We start from the raw sequence: 13,707 nt of genomic DNA on the forward strand, positions 1-13,707 counted from the left end.
TTGTTTCAGTCTGCAGTGCTGAAGGGGACATTTTCTGGGGGAAACATCACCTCTGACTACCTGGAAGCCCTTTAAGTATCACCTCTGGCTACCTGGCAGTCCTACATCACTCTCCTGACTGAGGACCTCAAACAGGCCCCTGACACATCCTATGATGTGGTAAGGACACAGAATCAGAATGGTTTGGGTTGGAAGGGACCTTTAAACTCATCCAGTTCCAATCCCCTAAGATGGGAAGGGACACCTTTCACCAGAGCAGGCTGCTCCAAGCTCTGTCCAATTCAGCCTTGAACACTTCCAGGGATCCTTGCTCCAGAGCAGCTGTTCATCTTTGCTAAGAATGTAAAGAAATATCAGGAGATAACACAGCATTGCTATTTATTACCCTGCAATTAAACTCCTCACAGAGTGTCTATTATAAACTTGTAAGGATTCATAAGAAGGGAAAAATTTTCCACCAAGATGAAGCCTTGCTCACCAGACAGAGCTGGGCATGGCTGAAATATCACTGTCAGTAAGTTCAGCAGGGCAGAGCTCCACCTCACCAAGGAGCTGGCAGGACCTCCTCTGGCTGTGGGGCTGATGAGGGTGTGCCCTGAGGACAGCAGGAGCCTTTGAGTGCAAACCACACAGCTTTGATGTTTTGAGTCTGCTCACCACAAGCCCGAGTGCAGCATTACAGCATCTTCTCTTTCCCTTCTATTGGTTTGGAGAATGACTCACTGTGAGACTTGAAGCAGTTTGCTACAACTGCACCATGCCTCAGTTTCCCCAGCAGAAAAGCCAAAAAATATTCCAGTTTGCCTGGTGCAAGGTGTGATGACATCGGTGAACATGTGTGATACACTTGTAGGAGTGCAAGGCAGTGCTGTTCCTTGGGTCTTCCAAGGATGACCACCAGACCTCTATGCTCATGGGAAGACCATGTCCACCCAACCACAAGCAGTGCCTAAAGCCAAGTTGGGCTCTGGCTGAGCAGAAAGGAGGAGGCACCTGCGTGCAGAGAGATGGTAACTGCAAAATTACAACTCTGCAGCACTAGGAGAACAACCAAACACTTTCCGTTGGGTCACCCTGGGTTGTTTTTAATTGCTTCATGGGATAATTGTAACAAGAAATTACACATGCTCTCTCTCACCCTGAAAAATGACATTTCACGTTTTTGATGGTGTCAAAAGTCACAAAGACATTCGTGGGGAGAGGGACCAGTCTGTACCTTCACCCCTTTCCGGGAGAGGAGCTGATCCAAGGAAAACTGAGACCACACCTGTCTGCAAAGACAAGTCTTACCAGGCTTCACAACTTACCCAGAGTCCTCTTCTTGCTTCTTCCCAGAGCAGAGTTGAAAATCTTGGAATTGCCTTAAGGTTTTATTATCGCTTGCAAACCAAATTCTACTTCATCAGATAAAGACACAATTGCATTCATTGACTCTGACACAAGGATATGCATGGTGATAAACATACAGATAGATGTACACACTTATACATGAATGAGATATGCTAATTAAAAATTGCAGTGGGCACTTTATTAAAAATTTATTGTACAATCTACATCTTCAAAACATTTTACATCAACAAATATTGCGGCGGCTTGACTGCTGGAATCATAAGTGATTTATCTTTAAAAGACTGTATTTGCAACTGGATGCAAAGATTCTTGATGAACTGCCATTACATTTAAACTACTGGTTTTTATTGGAAGTATTTTGATTGTTATCTGTTTGTTCTCCATCCTTGAGAGAAATAAAACAAGTGTCTCGGCTTTCATTTTATCGGATAGATGGCACCATGTAGCATATTTCCCATGCTAGTTTGAATTACAGCTGTTTATCTTTCAGCTTTCTTTAAGATTAATTAAATGCAAATGTAACTCCACGAATCATGGGATTACCTGCCAGACCCCTTATTAATACCTTCACTTAAAAACCCCTTTGCCAGAGAGTCATTAATTTGCAATAAAAAAAAGAAAGGAAAAAAAAAAAAAAAAAAAAAAAAAAAAAAAAAAAAAAAAAAAAAAAAAGAGAGAGAGAGAAAGAGAGAGAAGTGCTCAAGCAGCCCTTTGCCTCCCAACAACCCGGAGATGGCTGCCCAATTAGTCCGGCAGCATTCGGATCCTCCTTTCAGGCCCTGTGGCCCTTTGAGGACACAATAAGGCTCCAATGATAACCTGGCAACCTAGGTAGAAACTCAGCCAAGTGTGAGCGTTTGAAGCTGCAGCTTGGCTGCCATCGTGTCGGCGAAAAGAAAGAATTCAGGCACCATGTCATCCAGTACAAAGGATAAAAACAGATTCAACCGGAAATTCAATGTGGCACCACATATGGGATACATGAGTGCGGTTACACAACAGGCCACATATTTTTTTTGAACAGTCTCCTGCATGTGATGCCGAGGACATGTGTAACCATCATAACGTCTCTAAGAATCTGTATTTAATTTGAGCTGGGGTGGTGGCAGGGATTGGAGATCTGAAGCCGCCACAGGTTTGTGGCAGATGGCTCTGTGTCAGCTATGACAAGCAGCCAGGCTCGGCTTCCTCTGCAGATTTTCTTTTCTCTCTGATCAGGTAAATATGGGCACACTCTGGAAACTTCCACAATTCTGCCTGAGGCTGCAAGTTTGTGACTTAGCCCCATCTGTCACAAATCTTCCCTCGGTTCTGCTGCGAGCAGAGACCTGAATTTACTGCCGAGCGCTGCCCAAGAAAACCCGGCCGTCTCGCCCTGCGAGGAACACAAGAGCTGCGTTAGAGCCTGGGACACAAAATGAGGCAAAGATTTCAGGAGGGGTGGAAGCCAGTTGGTCAAAGGACATTTCTGTGGTGTTATATAAAAACAGGGTGAATTCTGTATGTTGGGTTTTTTTTTTAAGACAGGTAAGCTGGTCATCAGGCCCCTACAGGTTATTTGCTCGCTCTGCTTTACTGGTGGTCTCAGTGGACATGTCAAGGGATGAACACACTCAGGGATCAATGTGCCCCTCTCACCCTCAGACATGGCAGAATCACCAGCCAGCAGGAGCAAGGCCTAGTTCTGCACCATTATCACTCTGAGCTTTATTTGAGAATAATCTTTTTTTTTTTTTTTTTTTTTTTTTTTTTTTTTTTTTTTTTTGAGGAGTGATAACTCCGCAAAGATCTGGACCTTCATTTTTTCAAGGAGTAAAATTCCATCACTATCATTTCATCAACGGTTCCTAAATATGTGGAGATCAAAAGAAGCAAAGTTTTCACATAAAGCAGCATCTTCCCATAAAGAACAAACGGCATAATGTCAGTAGCAGAACAGTATTTTTCATTAAATAATCAACTTGTTTCTAGTGTCCTAAGATCAGAACTGAAGCACTTAATATCTACTCTGCCATCATTAGACTTCAGAGTTAACCTTTAGAATTTAATAAGGAGTGTTCATCCATTCAGACTGGCTCTTTCAGGACAGTTGGAGTTCAAGCACACAATATTGATTTACATAGATTTTATGCACTTTTAAAAAAATGCCTTATCACAATTAAGATTTAGAGACTAATTTTCCACACAAAACCTGAGATTCGGCAGGCAAGACTGGAATGATTTACAGAGTCAATTTGTATTGGGTGAGATCTACTCTGTGATCCAGCTCCTTCACTCTGCAAGTGAGTAGGAGTGAAGAATCAAGGTGGAAAACAGTTTGTAGCAATTATTTTTGGAGTATTTTCAAAATTTTCAATTTTCAAACTCCAAGCACCTTTAGAAGCGACCATCAAAAGAGACCATTGCTTTACATGAGTTGGATGCACTGTGAGGCCCAGGTCAGAGCTATTTAATACACTTCATCAGAGTAACAGTATTTCCCTGAATAACTGGTCTGTTCTGCAGCTTCTTATACTGGCCTTTTAAAAGTCACCTCATTCTTGCTGTCTTTAAACAAAAACCATAAATTTTGGATGAAAAATCTATTCATTATCTTGCATAGGATCACTGAGAACACACTGTCTGACTAGTGGGAAAACAGTTTCATGCTTTTTTTCTCAAAGTAATTTGTACTGGGGGAAAAAAAAGTTTTCATGCTTTTTGCAACTTTTCTTCCTATTTCCTTTGACCTATTTCTCCATCTACTCTTTTGAAGTGGCTGTGGCTCATCTGCCAGTTTTCATTTGCTTTCTAAAACTCCCCTGGAAGCTATCTAATACTGTCAGAATGAAAAGTTCCAAGTCCTGGTGTTTATATGCTGAAAGTTGCCCCCATAACTGCTTTAGTCCTACTCTGCAAGTCCAGCTGCTGTGAGCTACAGACCAACATTTGGGGACATGGTGATCATGGAAATGTTGGATTAATGGTTGGACTCAATGATCTTAAGGGTCTTTCCCAGCCTAAATAATTCTATGACTCTGTGATTTTCAGAGAGCTGGAGTCTCCTGGATATTTACCTCAGACAGCCAAGAGCAGGGCAAGCCCAGAGAGAAAGAAGTTCAGGTGTAGGCCATTTACACACACACACACACATATATATATATATATGCACATATATCCATGTATCTGTGGCTGGATCCCAAAATCAGGCAACTCCAACTCCCTTCCTGCCAGCTCATTTCTTCCCCAGTGAGGATCCATGTTAGCCAGGGTGACCTCCCTCTGTCACAGTTACCTGAAGACCTAAGGTTCACCTAAAATGCCTTAAATTTTGTCCCACAGCCCAGCACACCTTCCCACGTGTGCAAACCCCTAAGCTAGAGAGGGGTTTTCCTGTTATCAGCCATACACAGGGCATGGAAAGTGTCAAGACTTGAGTCTACTACACCTGGACGTGATCCTGAGCAGCTTAATCCAAGTTTGAAGTCAGATCCTACTTTGAAACTGGCCCTGCTTTGAGCAGAGGCTGGGCTGGTGACCTCCAGAGGCACCTTCCTTAACTAGTCTGTGATTCTGTGCTCCAAATAAGTAATGGAAGTATTCTTTCACATAAAAAAATCTTTATGTTTTACATATTTTCCTTAGGATCACATGCCTAAGCACTGGAGCAGAGATGGTAGAGCATGGACACAGAGCTCTGCGCTCCAGAGTTCCTGTAACCTTCCCCCACAGACCCTGAGAAGCAGACCTAAACCACCTCTGAAACCATTTTAAATCACGTTCACTGGAAACTGAGCAGCTCAAGAGGCAAATACAAGTTTCTCCTTTGTGTTTCTAACCTCCTTCTGACCTGCACCTAATGCTAGCCAGGTAAAAGTAGAAATTCAATACAATTCCTTCTTTTTTAACTCTGCTAACATGCTCTGCTAATAAACAGAAAGCCAGCAGCATGGATGGAAATACTTGCACTATTTGCATACCCTATAAAGCTCTGAATTAACTTTATCAGCTCGGGACAAAAGATCTGGAGAACACTGTAAGCAAACATCTGCTCAATATACATTCACCATTAAAAAGTAAACAGTAGGATTGGCTCCATAAGGAACAGGTTGGGAATTATCAGAGTACTACACATCACATAAACTGATGGCACGGCCCAGAATTCTCTAAAGCAACGATCACACCAGCACAAAAACAGCTCTCAAGCATCAGAATGGCTTGAATGATGAGAGATTAGAATATAAACATGGAATAACATTCACAAGGAGAGACTGAAAAGACTGGGATACTGTATATGTTTGACAAATGTTTATAAAATAATGGATGGTACAGTAAAGATGGATGGGGAGCTCCTGCTTCCAGGCAGACCAACTCCAGAACAAGAAGACACTCAAAACAACTAGAGGTGGGGAAAACCTGAGCTAATTAAGGAAATTACTTAAACACCACCATAAACACATTGTAGAATCGTGGAATGGTTTGGGTTGGAAGGGACCTTAAAGACCATCCAGTTCCAAGCCCCTGCCATGGGCAGGGACACCTTCCACTAGACCAGGTTGCTTAGGGAAAAATTAATTTCCCATGGAGTTTTGCTGGGGATTGGGTAAAGATAAAGGCAGAGGCACCATCCCTGGCTCTCACATGGCCTGTACAGGAACTGTGAACAACAGGGCTGAGTGGCTGATGGGACATCTGGCATCAGGCTCCTCTGCATCCTCACGTGCCCAAAGTCCTGTATCTTACACTGAAAATGCCTCCTGCTGCTTCCCAAGCTTTGGCTAAATACGGACCAGAAGCAGTTTTCTCTTATACGTGTTTCCCTGAAATACCCAAGATACTGCTTCATCTCAAATCAGAGAAAAAAGAAAAGGAAAGAAAAAAAAAAAAAAAAAAAAAAAAAAAGGAAGTTTTGTTAGAACTGCCCTATACAGCCAAATCCTGAGACTGGAAACAATTCAGATGTCTACGGTCTAACTGGGATCTTAATTTGATTTTACAGCAGTTTAATCCCTTTGAATTCAGCAGACTTCCTTCTACAGTGGTGTCAGAAAGAAAAAAAAATCATGCCATGTGTCTTTTCATAGGCAGGTGAGCTTCTGTAGTGTGATGGAAATGAGAAGATGAATGTCAGAAAGTGGGCCAAATTCTTTTCTCCGTTAAACAAGCATGAGTGAGAGTAGGATTTTTCTGTAGGAACTGAAGCTGACAGCATGTCAACCAGCACTCATTCAGCTGGGAGGGCTGGGAGAGATTATTTAAAGTTGTCAGCTCCTTCCATGCCTGGCTTTTGGCAACTCTTCTTGTCCCTTTCCACTGTATACTCTTTATACATGCTGTTTTAAATTAAGAAACTCAAGTGAGGAAACTGAAAGGTAAACTTCAAGAAAATAATGCAGAAACAAATGCTTTGCCCTATTTTATTTTATTTATTTTATTTTAACTTTAAATCTACTAGATAGGGCACTAACAGATCCTGTGGTGTGCCCTGACCAATGCCCTGTTGTTGTTACTTGTTTCATTCCAGTGCTTAGTTTGGCAACCAAAACCACCCAGAACTAGAGTTTGACTCTATGAAACTGGAACAGAACAAATAATTGATAACAAATGAGATTTGCTTCCCTCTCATCTCAATCTTCTGCTAATAACTGGCAGAAGGAAAGGCTGAAATGCAGATGAGCCAGCCCTGAGTGCTGTGTGAATACTCAGGGTGAGCAATACATCATCTGGAAAGGTTTTCATAGGTGCTTACATTATGGACATTTTTTAGAAGTCTGCCAGCATGAATCTGCTCCATGGAATTAAGCTACGACAGTTTAATGCCTTGGTCTGTGCATTTTCACAGGGATGTTCCCTATGTCTAATCTCTACACCCACTGCCCTGCTGCCATTTATCTCCTTTCTGCCACTAATTTTGTCAGCACAAGCAGTGAGGACATCTGAAGGAATAAACTGCCTGTTTAATTAGCCACTGTGTAATTATTATAGATATCCTGAGTAATAAAATCCCAACAATATGTAAAAGGATAAGCCAAGGTGATTACCTCCCAACTTGTGGAGCAGAATCCCCAACCAGCAGAGAAAAAGCTCTATTTGCTTTTAAAACATTTCTACTTCCAAAATTTCACAGATACTTGATAAATCTGAAAGATAAGGAGCTGGTTAGCATTGACTCTTGTGCTGGGATCCCTTTTCTTGTCCACTAAAACAGAGATAATATTACAGTGATCTGAAAAGAAGTGAAAATATGGTGCAAGTGCTGTGTAGCCTTCAGGATTTCACTCTTCAGCTTCCTTAAAAAGCAGCATCCCTCCAGCTGCAATGACCTGAACAGCAAAGCCCTAAGCTGGCATTTTCCAGGAGGTTTTGTGGATGGTCCACTGTGACGGAAGACTAGGTGTACGTGGGTGTAAGCACAAAAGGACAACTCTAACAGTATTCTCCAAGCTGATCCAAAGCCTATTAAAGACAACAGGGATATTTCCTCTGGTGCTCACAGGTGCTGGATTAGGCTCTGCTTTCCTCATTTTAAAACAATCCCCCACTCAGCTCCACTGCTACCTGTTGCAGAGGTTCAGCTCTGACACTCAGAAGATCTGCCAACCCCATGCATGAGGGGCAGAATAAATACCTTCAGTTTCTGCCTACTAATCATTCCAAGGAATTCTTAAAAAGGAGGAAAAAATCCTTCAAGCAAATCAGCATTTTGCCTACGGGGCTTGCACACACATTTTCGACCTGTACTGTTTTATATCAGTATTTTTTGCATGCCTTGGCTTCGTGTTCAGGATCCATGTGGGAGAAGATCCATGTGAACGCAACCATTAGCTGAGCTTGAAGCATTGGGAAATGCCAAGGTAAACATTTAAGGACTGCTTTCCCTTTGAAGCCCCCATGCCTAACTCTACGATACTATTGACTCAAGAAGTAATGCTGAACACTGGAAGTGTTCAGTCAGCATTTTAAACTATTATGAGCTACCTTCTGAACCATTGCCAAGTTAATAGACAATGAAAGATAATGAGCTTGAAATTGGGTGTTAAATTGCATTTTTGGTTCTCTCCTTTTTTTTTTTTTTTTTTCTTTTCCTTGAGGTTTAACTGTTTCCTGCAGAAACAACATCATCTTTGATGTATCATTATGTAAATGCCTATTTTTAGGTTACAAAAAAAAAGTCAAGGCATGGGCTAAGCCCTCGCTGCTCCCACTAGGTGTGTGCAGCAAGGGAGAGAGAGGCAGACAGCAAGACCCAACACTTTCTGGTCCCCAGAGGGAGGGAGGGAGGTGGAGGCATGAGCTTGGGTCTGTTGGCAGCATGAGGCTCCAAATTAAGGAGGAGATTACTCGACCTGCTCATTAAGAGTGAGGCTGGACGGGCACAGCCAGGGAACGCTCCAAGAACCGTATTTGTGTCGCACGGGTTAACACGAGGAGCATTTCCATGCACCCCCAAGCCTTTAAAAGGACTTTCAGCTGAATTCAGTGGTTTTCACCAGCTGAAACACCTTTGTTGTGCAGGGGTGATGTGTATCCAACCTGCCCATGGCAGAGGCAGGACAGTAAAAATCAAAAATCGCTGTAAGTGTATGAAGCAGCATGCAAAAAAACTGCAGTTATTCTTCTGAAAGCAGCATCGTGTAGTAACAGCTCTTCACTGGGATAATGTAAAATTTAGTGCTTCATCTACATTCAAATTAAAAAAAAAAAAGGAAAGTGTGCCTCCCATCAGTGTAAATACACCAATTAAAACCATGAAAGTGGGCCTACTATTGAACACTCAAGTAAAACCTGAATGGAGAGGTTGCCACTGAACCTGGACTTTGTCTACAGAAATAACTGCAAAGAGGGGGACATGATAAACACCAGTAAATTATGCTCCCAATAAACTTTAACGCTCAACACACCTTATGAAGCGAAGAATTAAAAAAAATTGTAATTATGGAAATCACTCAAATCATTTCAGAAGCCAAAGAAATCTTACCTGATACCTGTCACCTGCATTTTTTGAAGATTAAATTAGGATAGGAAGGTAGGCTTATCCTCATTAGTATAATTGTAGGATCTTTCTTTATTTTCCTTTTAAACTAATGAGTTGCATTAATCCAGGTTCATTTTTATAAGCCTCTTGGGTCCAAATGTAAAGGACAGTCATTTTAGAAAACAGTAAATTAAAAAAAACATGTAGCATGCATTAAGTGCACGTATTTCATAAGACCTAGGTTAATACAACTGGCATCTAGTTTAATTAATCCTTGTTAGTGTAACGACTAATATCCCTCCCTAGCATGTTTCCTTTAAACATTAGTATGTTAATTAAATGTTGTTTTTTTAAGGTTTTTTTTTTTTTTTTTCCCCCTTTGTACTTCAATATGGCATTATATCATCTAAAACTATTCCAAACAACTACCTTATAGAGATGTTTCCTTACAATATCTGGTCTCTTGCAGAAATTCTGAAGCCTTTTAAAAAGCTGTTCAGGTGTAGAATACAGATATTCAGCTGCAGGAAAAACAGATACATTTTTAATGAAACAAAAACCTCAAAGCACACACTCGATATTAGTCACTTTACTAATTAAAAATGCATATTGCTCTGTGCCGCCTCGTGTTTTACATTATTTAAGCATGATTTTATAAGGTTACCTCAGCTCACAAGGATGTTTAATGCTAAATAAGACTGTGTAGTTGTGCTGTTTAGACATCTCCTTTGGGTGATTAAAATACATTATTCTAATGTAACACAATGCATATGTGATACATTTAGTGATGAGATTTTTCAAAGAACTGGTACTACATTAGTGTGTATCCTGTACTGCAGTTGCATACTATTAACTATTAAATTGTTTAAATAATTTGGTGTGATTTTCAAGCCTGGCTTTTTTTTTTTTTTTTTTTTTCCTCTTCTGTGTATCAAAAAAAAAAAATCTGCAAACCATTGCAGCATCAGTGACCTTTTAACAAAAATCTATCATTACGGGATGTGTATGCTAACAATGAAGAATGCTATTTCAAAATTTGCTTTTGTGATATCTTAAAAGAACAGATGGCAAATATAAACTTTGTCTAATGTATTAAAACACATAAAATTTGCCTTAACACTAACATGTTGGCTTGCCAAATAAACAATTGCTTTCACTCAAGTTTATTCCCAAACTTTGGATTTTAGCAGGAATCACGTCATTACATTTCAGCAGAAGGAACAGGCAACAAAGCAGCTACCTGGGAATATCTCTGGGTACACCAGGGCTTTGGGACACAGCGGGTAACAGCCACAATGCACAGCCTCCATCCTGAGGATTACAAATCACAAACACACAAAAATAGACATTAGTCGGTCAAAAAACTTATTTCCGTGCAAAAGCCTTGAGGTTGCCTGCATGCAGCAAGAGGGAAGCATTTTTTTTTTTTTTTCCTTCAGCAGCATAATCCTTCTAAATGCCAAAGTTGCTCTTTTTAAAGAAAATTTTATTGATCATATGAATTACATAGAACAGAACAGCGAGCATATGTTTTGTTCGCTGAATAAATCAAAGCGCAGCTCTGCATTTTTTTGTTTTTTAAATACTGTTTAACACATTTTATAATCAGCAGACAGACACATGTAACAACATGGTGAAGTATGGATGGCTTTGCTTAATAATGCTGCTGGAAAACAAGGGGCACGCTGGCTGCACCAGGGTGTGCTCGCGGACACACACTCCACCCTCACCTGGCACACCAGATATTCCCCTCAGACTTCCAGACTCCAAAGGTTACAGCTAAATATAACCCAGAAACAACTTGCAGCATGCTCCAGGCTGGGATATTTCAGCTTATTCACATGCTTTGGATAATTTCCTTTATTTTTCGGGACATAAACTGTTGTATTTTTTTAATAACCGCTGATGAAATTCCCTTGCCAAAGCGCGCAAAGCTTTGTACTTTTCTCTTCTCCAGGAACATTTTACATACCTCCCGTAACATCAAACCCAAATATTTAAGAATTGCACTGCTGTGGAGCAAAGTTTTTCAGTAGCAGAGCTGTCCCCATTGGAGTTCAGGTTTTAAGAGCTGAATGGGTTAAAGGCATCCAGGTTTCAGTTTATTTTTTTCACATAATGACCATTGATCTGACAGAACGTCCCTCCAGAGATACAACTGTAATTTCTGTTGGCCAGAAATTACACAGTGAAATTCAAAACACTTCTTAAAATATGTTTATTTTATGAGAGGCTTTGAATTTCCTCCAACATGTTGACCATACGAGGGCTTTATTTTTAACTTCAGTTTCCCTCATTCCCTAGAATAAAAAAAAAAAAAATCTGAAATCTTGTCAATGTTCACCTTTTCTATTTTCAGTGACAACCCAAAGGCTTTTGCTACCTTCATGTGAATGTCAGGTTTGGTACTTTATTACAGGTACCCTGAAAGGACTCTGTTTCTTTTAGATCTATTCAATTTTAAACAGGGAAAAAAAGAAAATAAAGAATAACATATTCAGCTTTCATGTTAGAAAACTATGCATATCCACAAACCCCAAAGACACATTTCTCTGCAAATGCTTTTGCTAAGAAATGACTGCTGGTTTTTTTTCATAAACTTTTAAAATTTGTAATTTATGTTGTTTTTTTTTTAAATAACATATGCACTTCAGATTGCATTTTAAACATTAACAACAATTTCAAAGTGTACATCGTCTAGCACTATATTTTTTACCAAAGGGAAATGTTTCTGATGTGTGATTTAATTGATGATTTCAGTTCTTAAATATTGTGTCATATGTCAAAGCAAATAGATTTTTAAAGTTTTCTTTAATCTAGGAGAAAAAAAAAAAGAGTGAAACTGTGGACATTTCAGTAATAGCTCAGATCACTAAGTTATGTTAAAATATTTGCTTTTTAATCATATCGTCTGCATGAAAAAAAAAAAAAAGAACAGCTCCCTAAAACAAAACTGCAGGCCAAGATGGGATCTGAGTCATCGTTTGAGTATGAAATTTCCCCTTACGAAAAACCTCTACCAGGATCATGAATTAGTAAAATTGGAATTTAATGCCTCCGTGGTTTGCTGGATGAAAGTTAAAAATTTGGAATTCTTTCATTTGCAAATGATCTGATTTGCATACTCCTTTGCTACCCCTTCTGCACCAAAGTTTAGGTGTGTTTTTCTGACCAGTCCCTACTATGAGTAGTAAGTTTTACTACAAACCTTACACCCTCTAGTTGTTAAGACCTAAAGATCAAATCAAACTGGGCAAAGCTGATACAGACTTTGGTGTGAGGATGCACAGAGAATCCTTTAATTTCCATGCGTTTCTGTCCTTTCCCAGAAAAGTATCATATCATAACAATAATACAATTACTCTTCATTTCAATCCTTAAGCACTACTAGTTAAATAATAAATAAGAGTTCCGATTGATCTATTGTTAAAATGGCTAGTAAATGGTCTTTTTATTCCAATTAACAAATCATCTGCTAAATCTATGAATCTTAATATTCAGGTCTATTCACTTCAATTCATACAATTTATCTGCAAATAGTTGTTGGGCTTTTGATTCTAAATATAATTAGCTGATAATTTTGCTTGGCTGAATTACTTTTCTGGAGGGCCTGCTAAGGCTCTCAGTCGCATTATCTAGCAATAATGAATCTGATAGGTGAAATTTTTTACTGTAATGAGGATGAGACACAGTTGTGACACCTGAGTCTAGTAATAACAGAAGACTGCTAATTATCGACAGCACTTTTTTGTGTGATGCACAGAGAAAAAAAAATCCCTCATTATTAAAAAATAAAAAGTTACAATTATAAGTGACACCGGAGGAGAGTAAATAAAATGGAGTGATTAAAACATTGCTGCTTTAAGGGTGTTTTTAATTAAGTGGAAATGCTAATGTTGTCATACTTAGCAGATGGGATTAAAATTAGTTATTGTAAGTAACTCATATTTTATGTTATGGTTTCCACAGCATGTCTACAAGATCTAAGAAAGTGATACATTCCATAAGACATTTAAAAAATGAAATTCTCATAGTCTTTACAGCTCATAATAATGAACATCATGAATAAACTATTGAAAAAAAAAAAATCCTGCCAAGGCTTTTACCATCGTGACTTAACTCGCATGGAATGCAACCATAATGTACTGGGCTGCTGGAATCACACTGCTGGTCTGCCTTTGTCTTTTGCTGATTGCTGCATTTCTGATTTCCTTCACACTCAACAATAACAGAAGTTTGGTGCTTGGGCAGGAATCCAACATCAAGTGTGGTGTCAAGAAGGTACAGCTTTGGTGCAAGGGAAGATGATGACCACCCACCAAGGTGATGTTCTAAACGAAAGCACAGGATGCATCATGTAACTGCAGATAAAAACCTAATTGCACACTTTCTCCTACTTTATT

The 13,707-nt window shown here is 39.6% G+C and overlaps 1 protein-coding gene across 9 annotated transcripts in view; it reads right to left on the bottom strand.

The window, feature by feature from the left end:
* The window catches only part of GTDC1 (glycosyltransferase like domain containing 1), a 431,567-nt gene that overhangs the window by 121,903 nt on the left and 295,957 nt on the right, over window positions 1-13,707 (bottom strand). For 6 of the 9 annotated variants that reach the window (XM_083865293.1, XM_083865295.1, XM_083865290.1 and 3 more), the window contains 2 exons: window positions 10,545-10,615; window positions 9,734-9,825 (listed from right to left, as the gene is read on the bottom strand). In XM_083865293.1, coding sequence (XP_083721419.1) covers window positions 9,734-9,825; window positions 10,545-10,615 — 163 coding nt within the window. Of the gene's footprint in view, window positions 1-1,951; window positions 2,726-7,370; window positions 7,470-9,733; window positions 9,826-10,544; window positions 10,616-12,989; window positions 13,636-13,707 lie in introns of those variants that run through there. The other 3 variants (XR_014590560.1, XM_083865296.1, XM_083865297.1) reach the window with 3 other exon arrangements.

This window comes from Zosterops lateralis (genome assembly GCF_965231275.1).
Source record: "Zosterops lateralis genome assembly, chromosome: 7".
NCBI lineage: Eukaryota > Metazoa > Chordata > Aves > Passeriformes > Zosteropidae > Zosterops > Zosterops lateralis.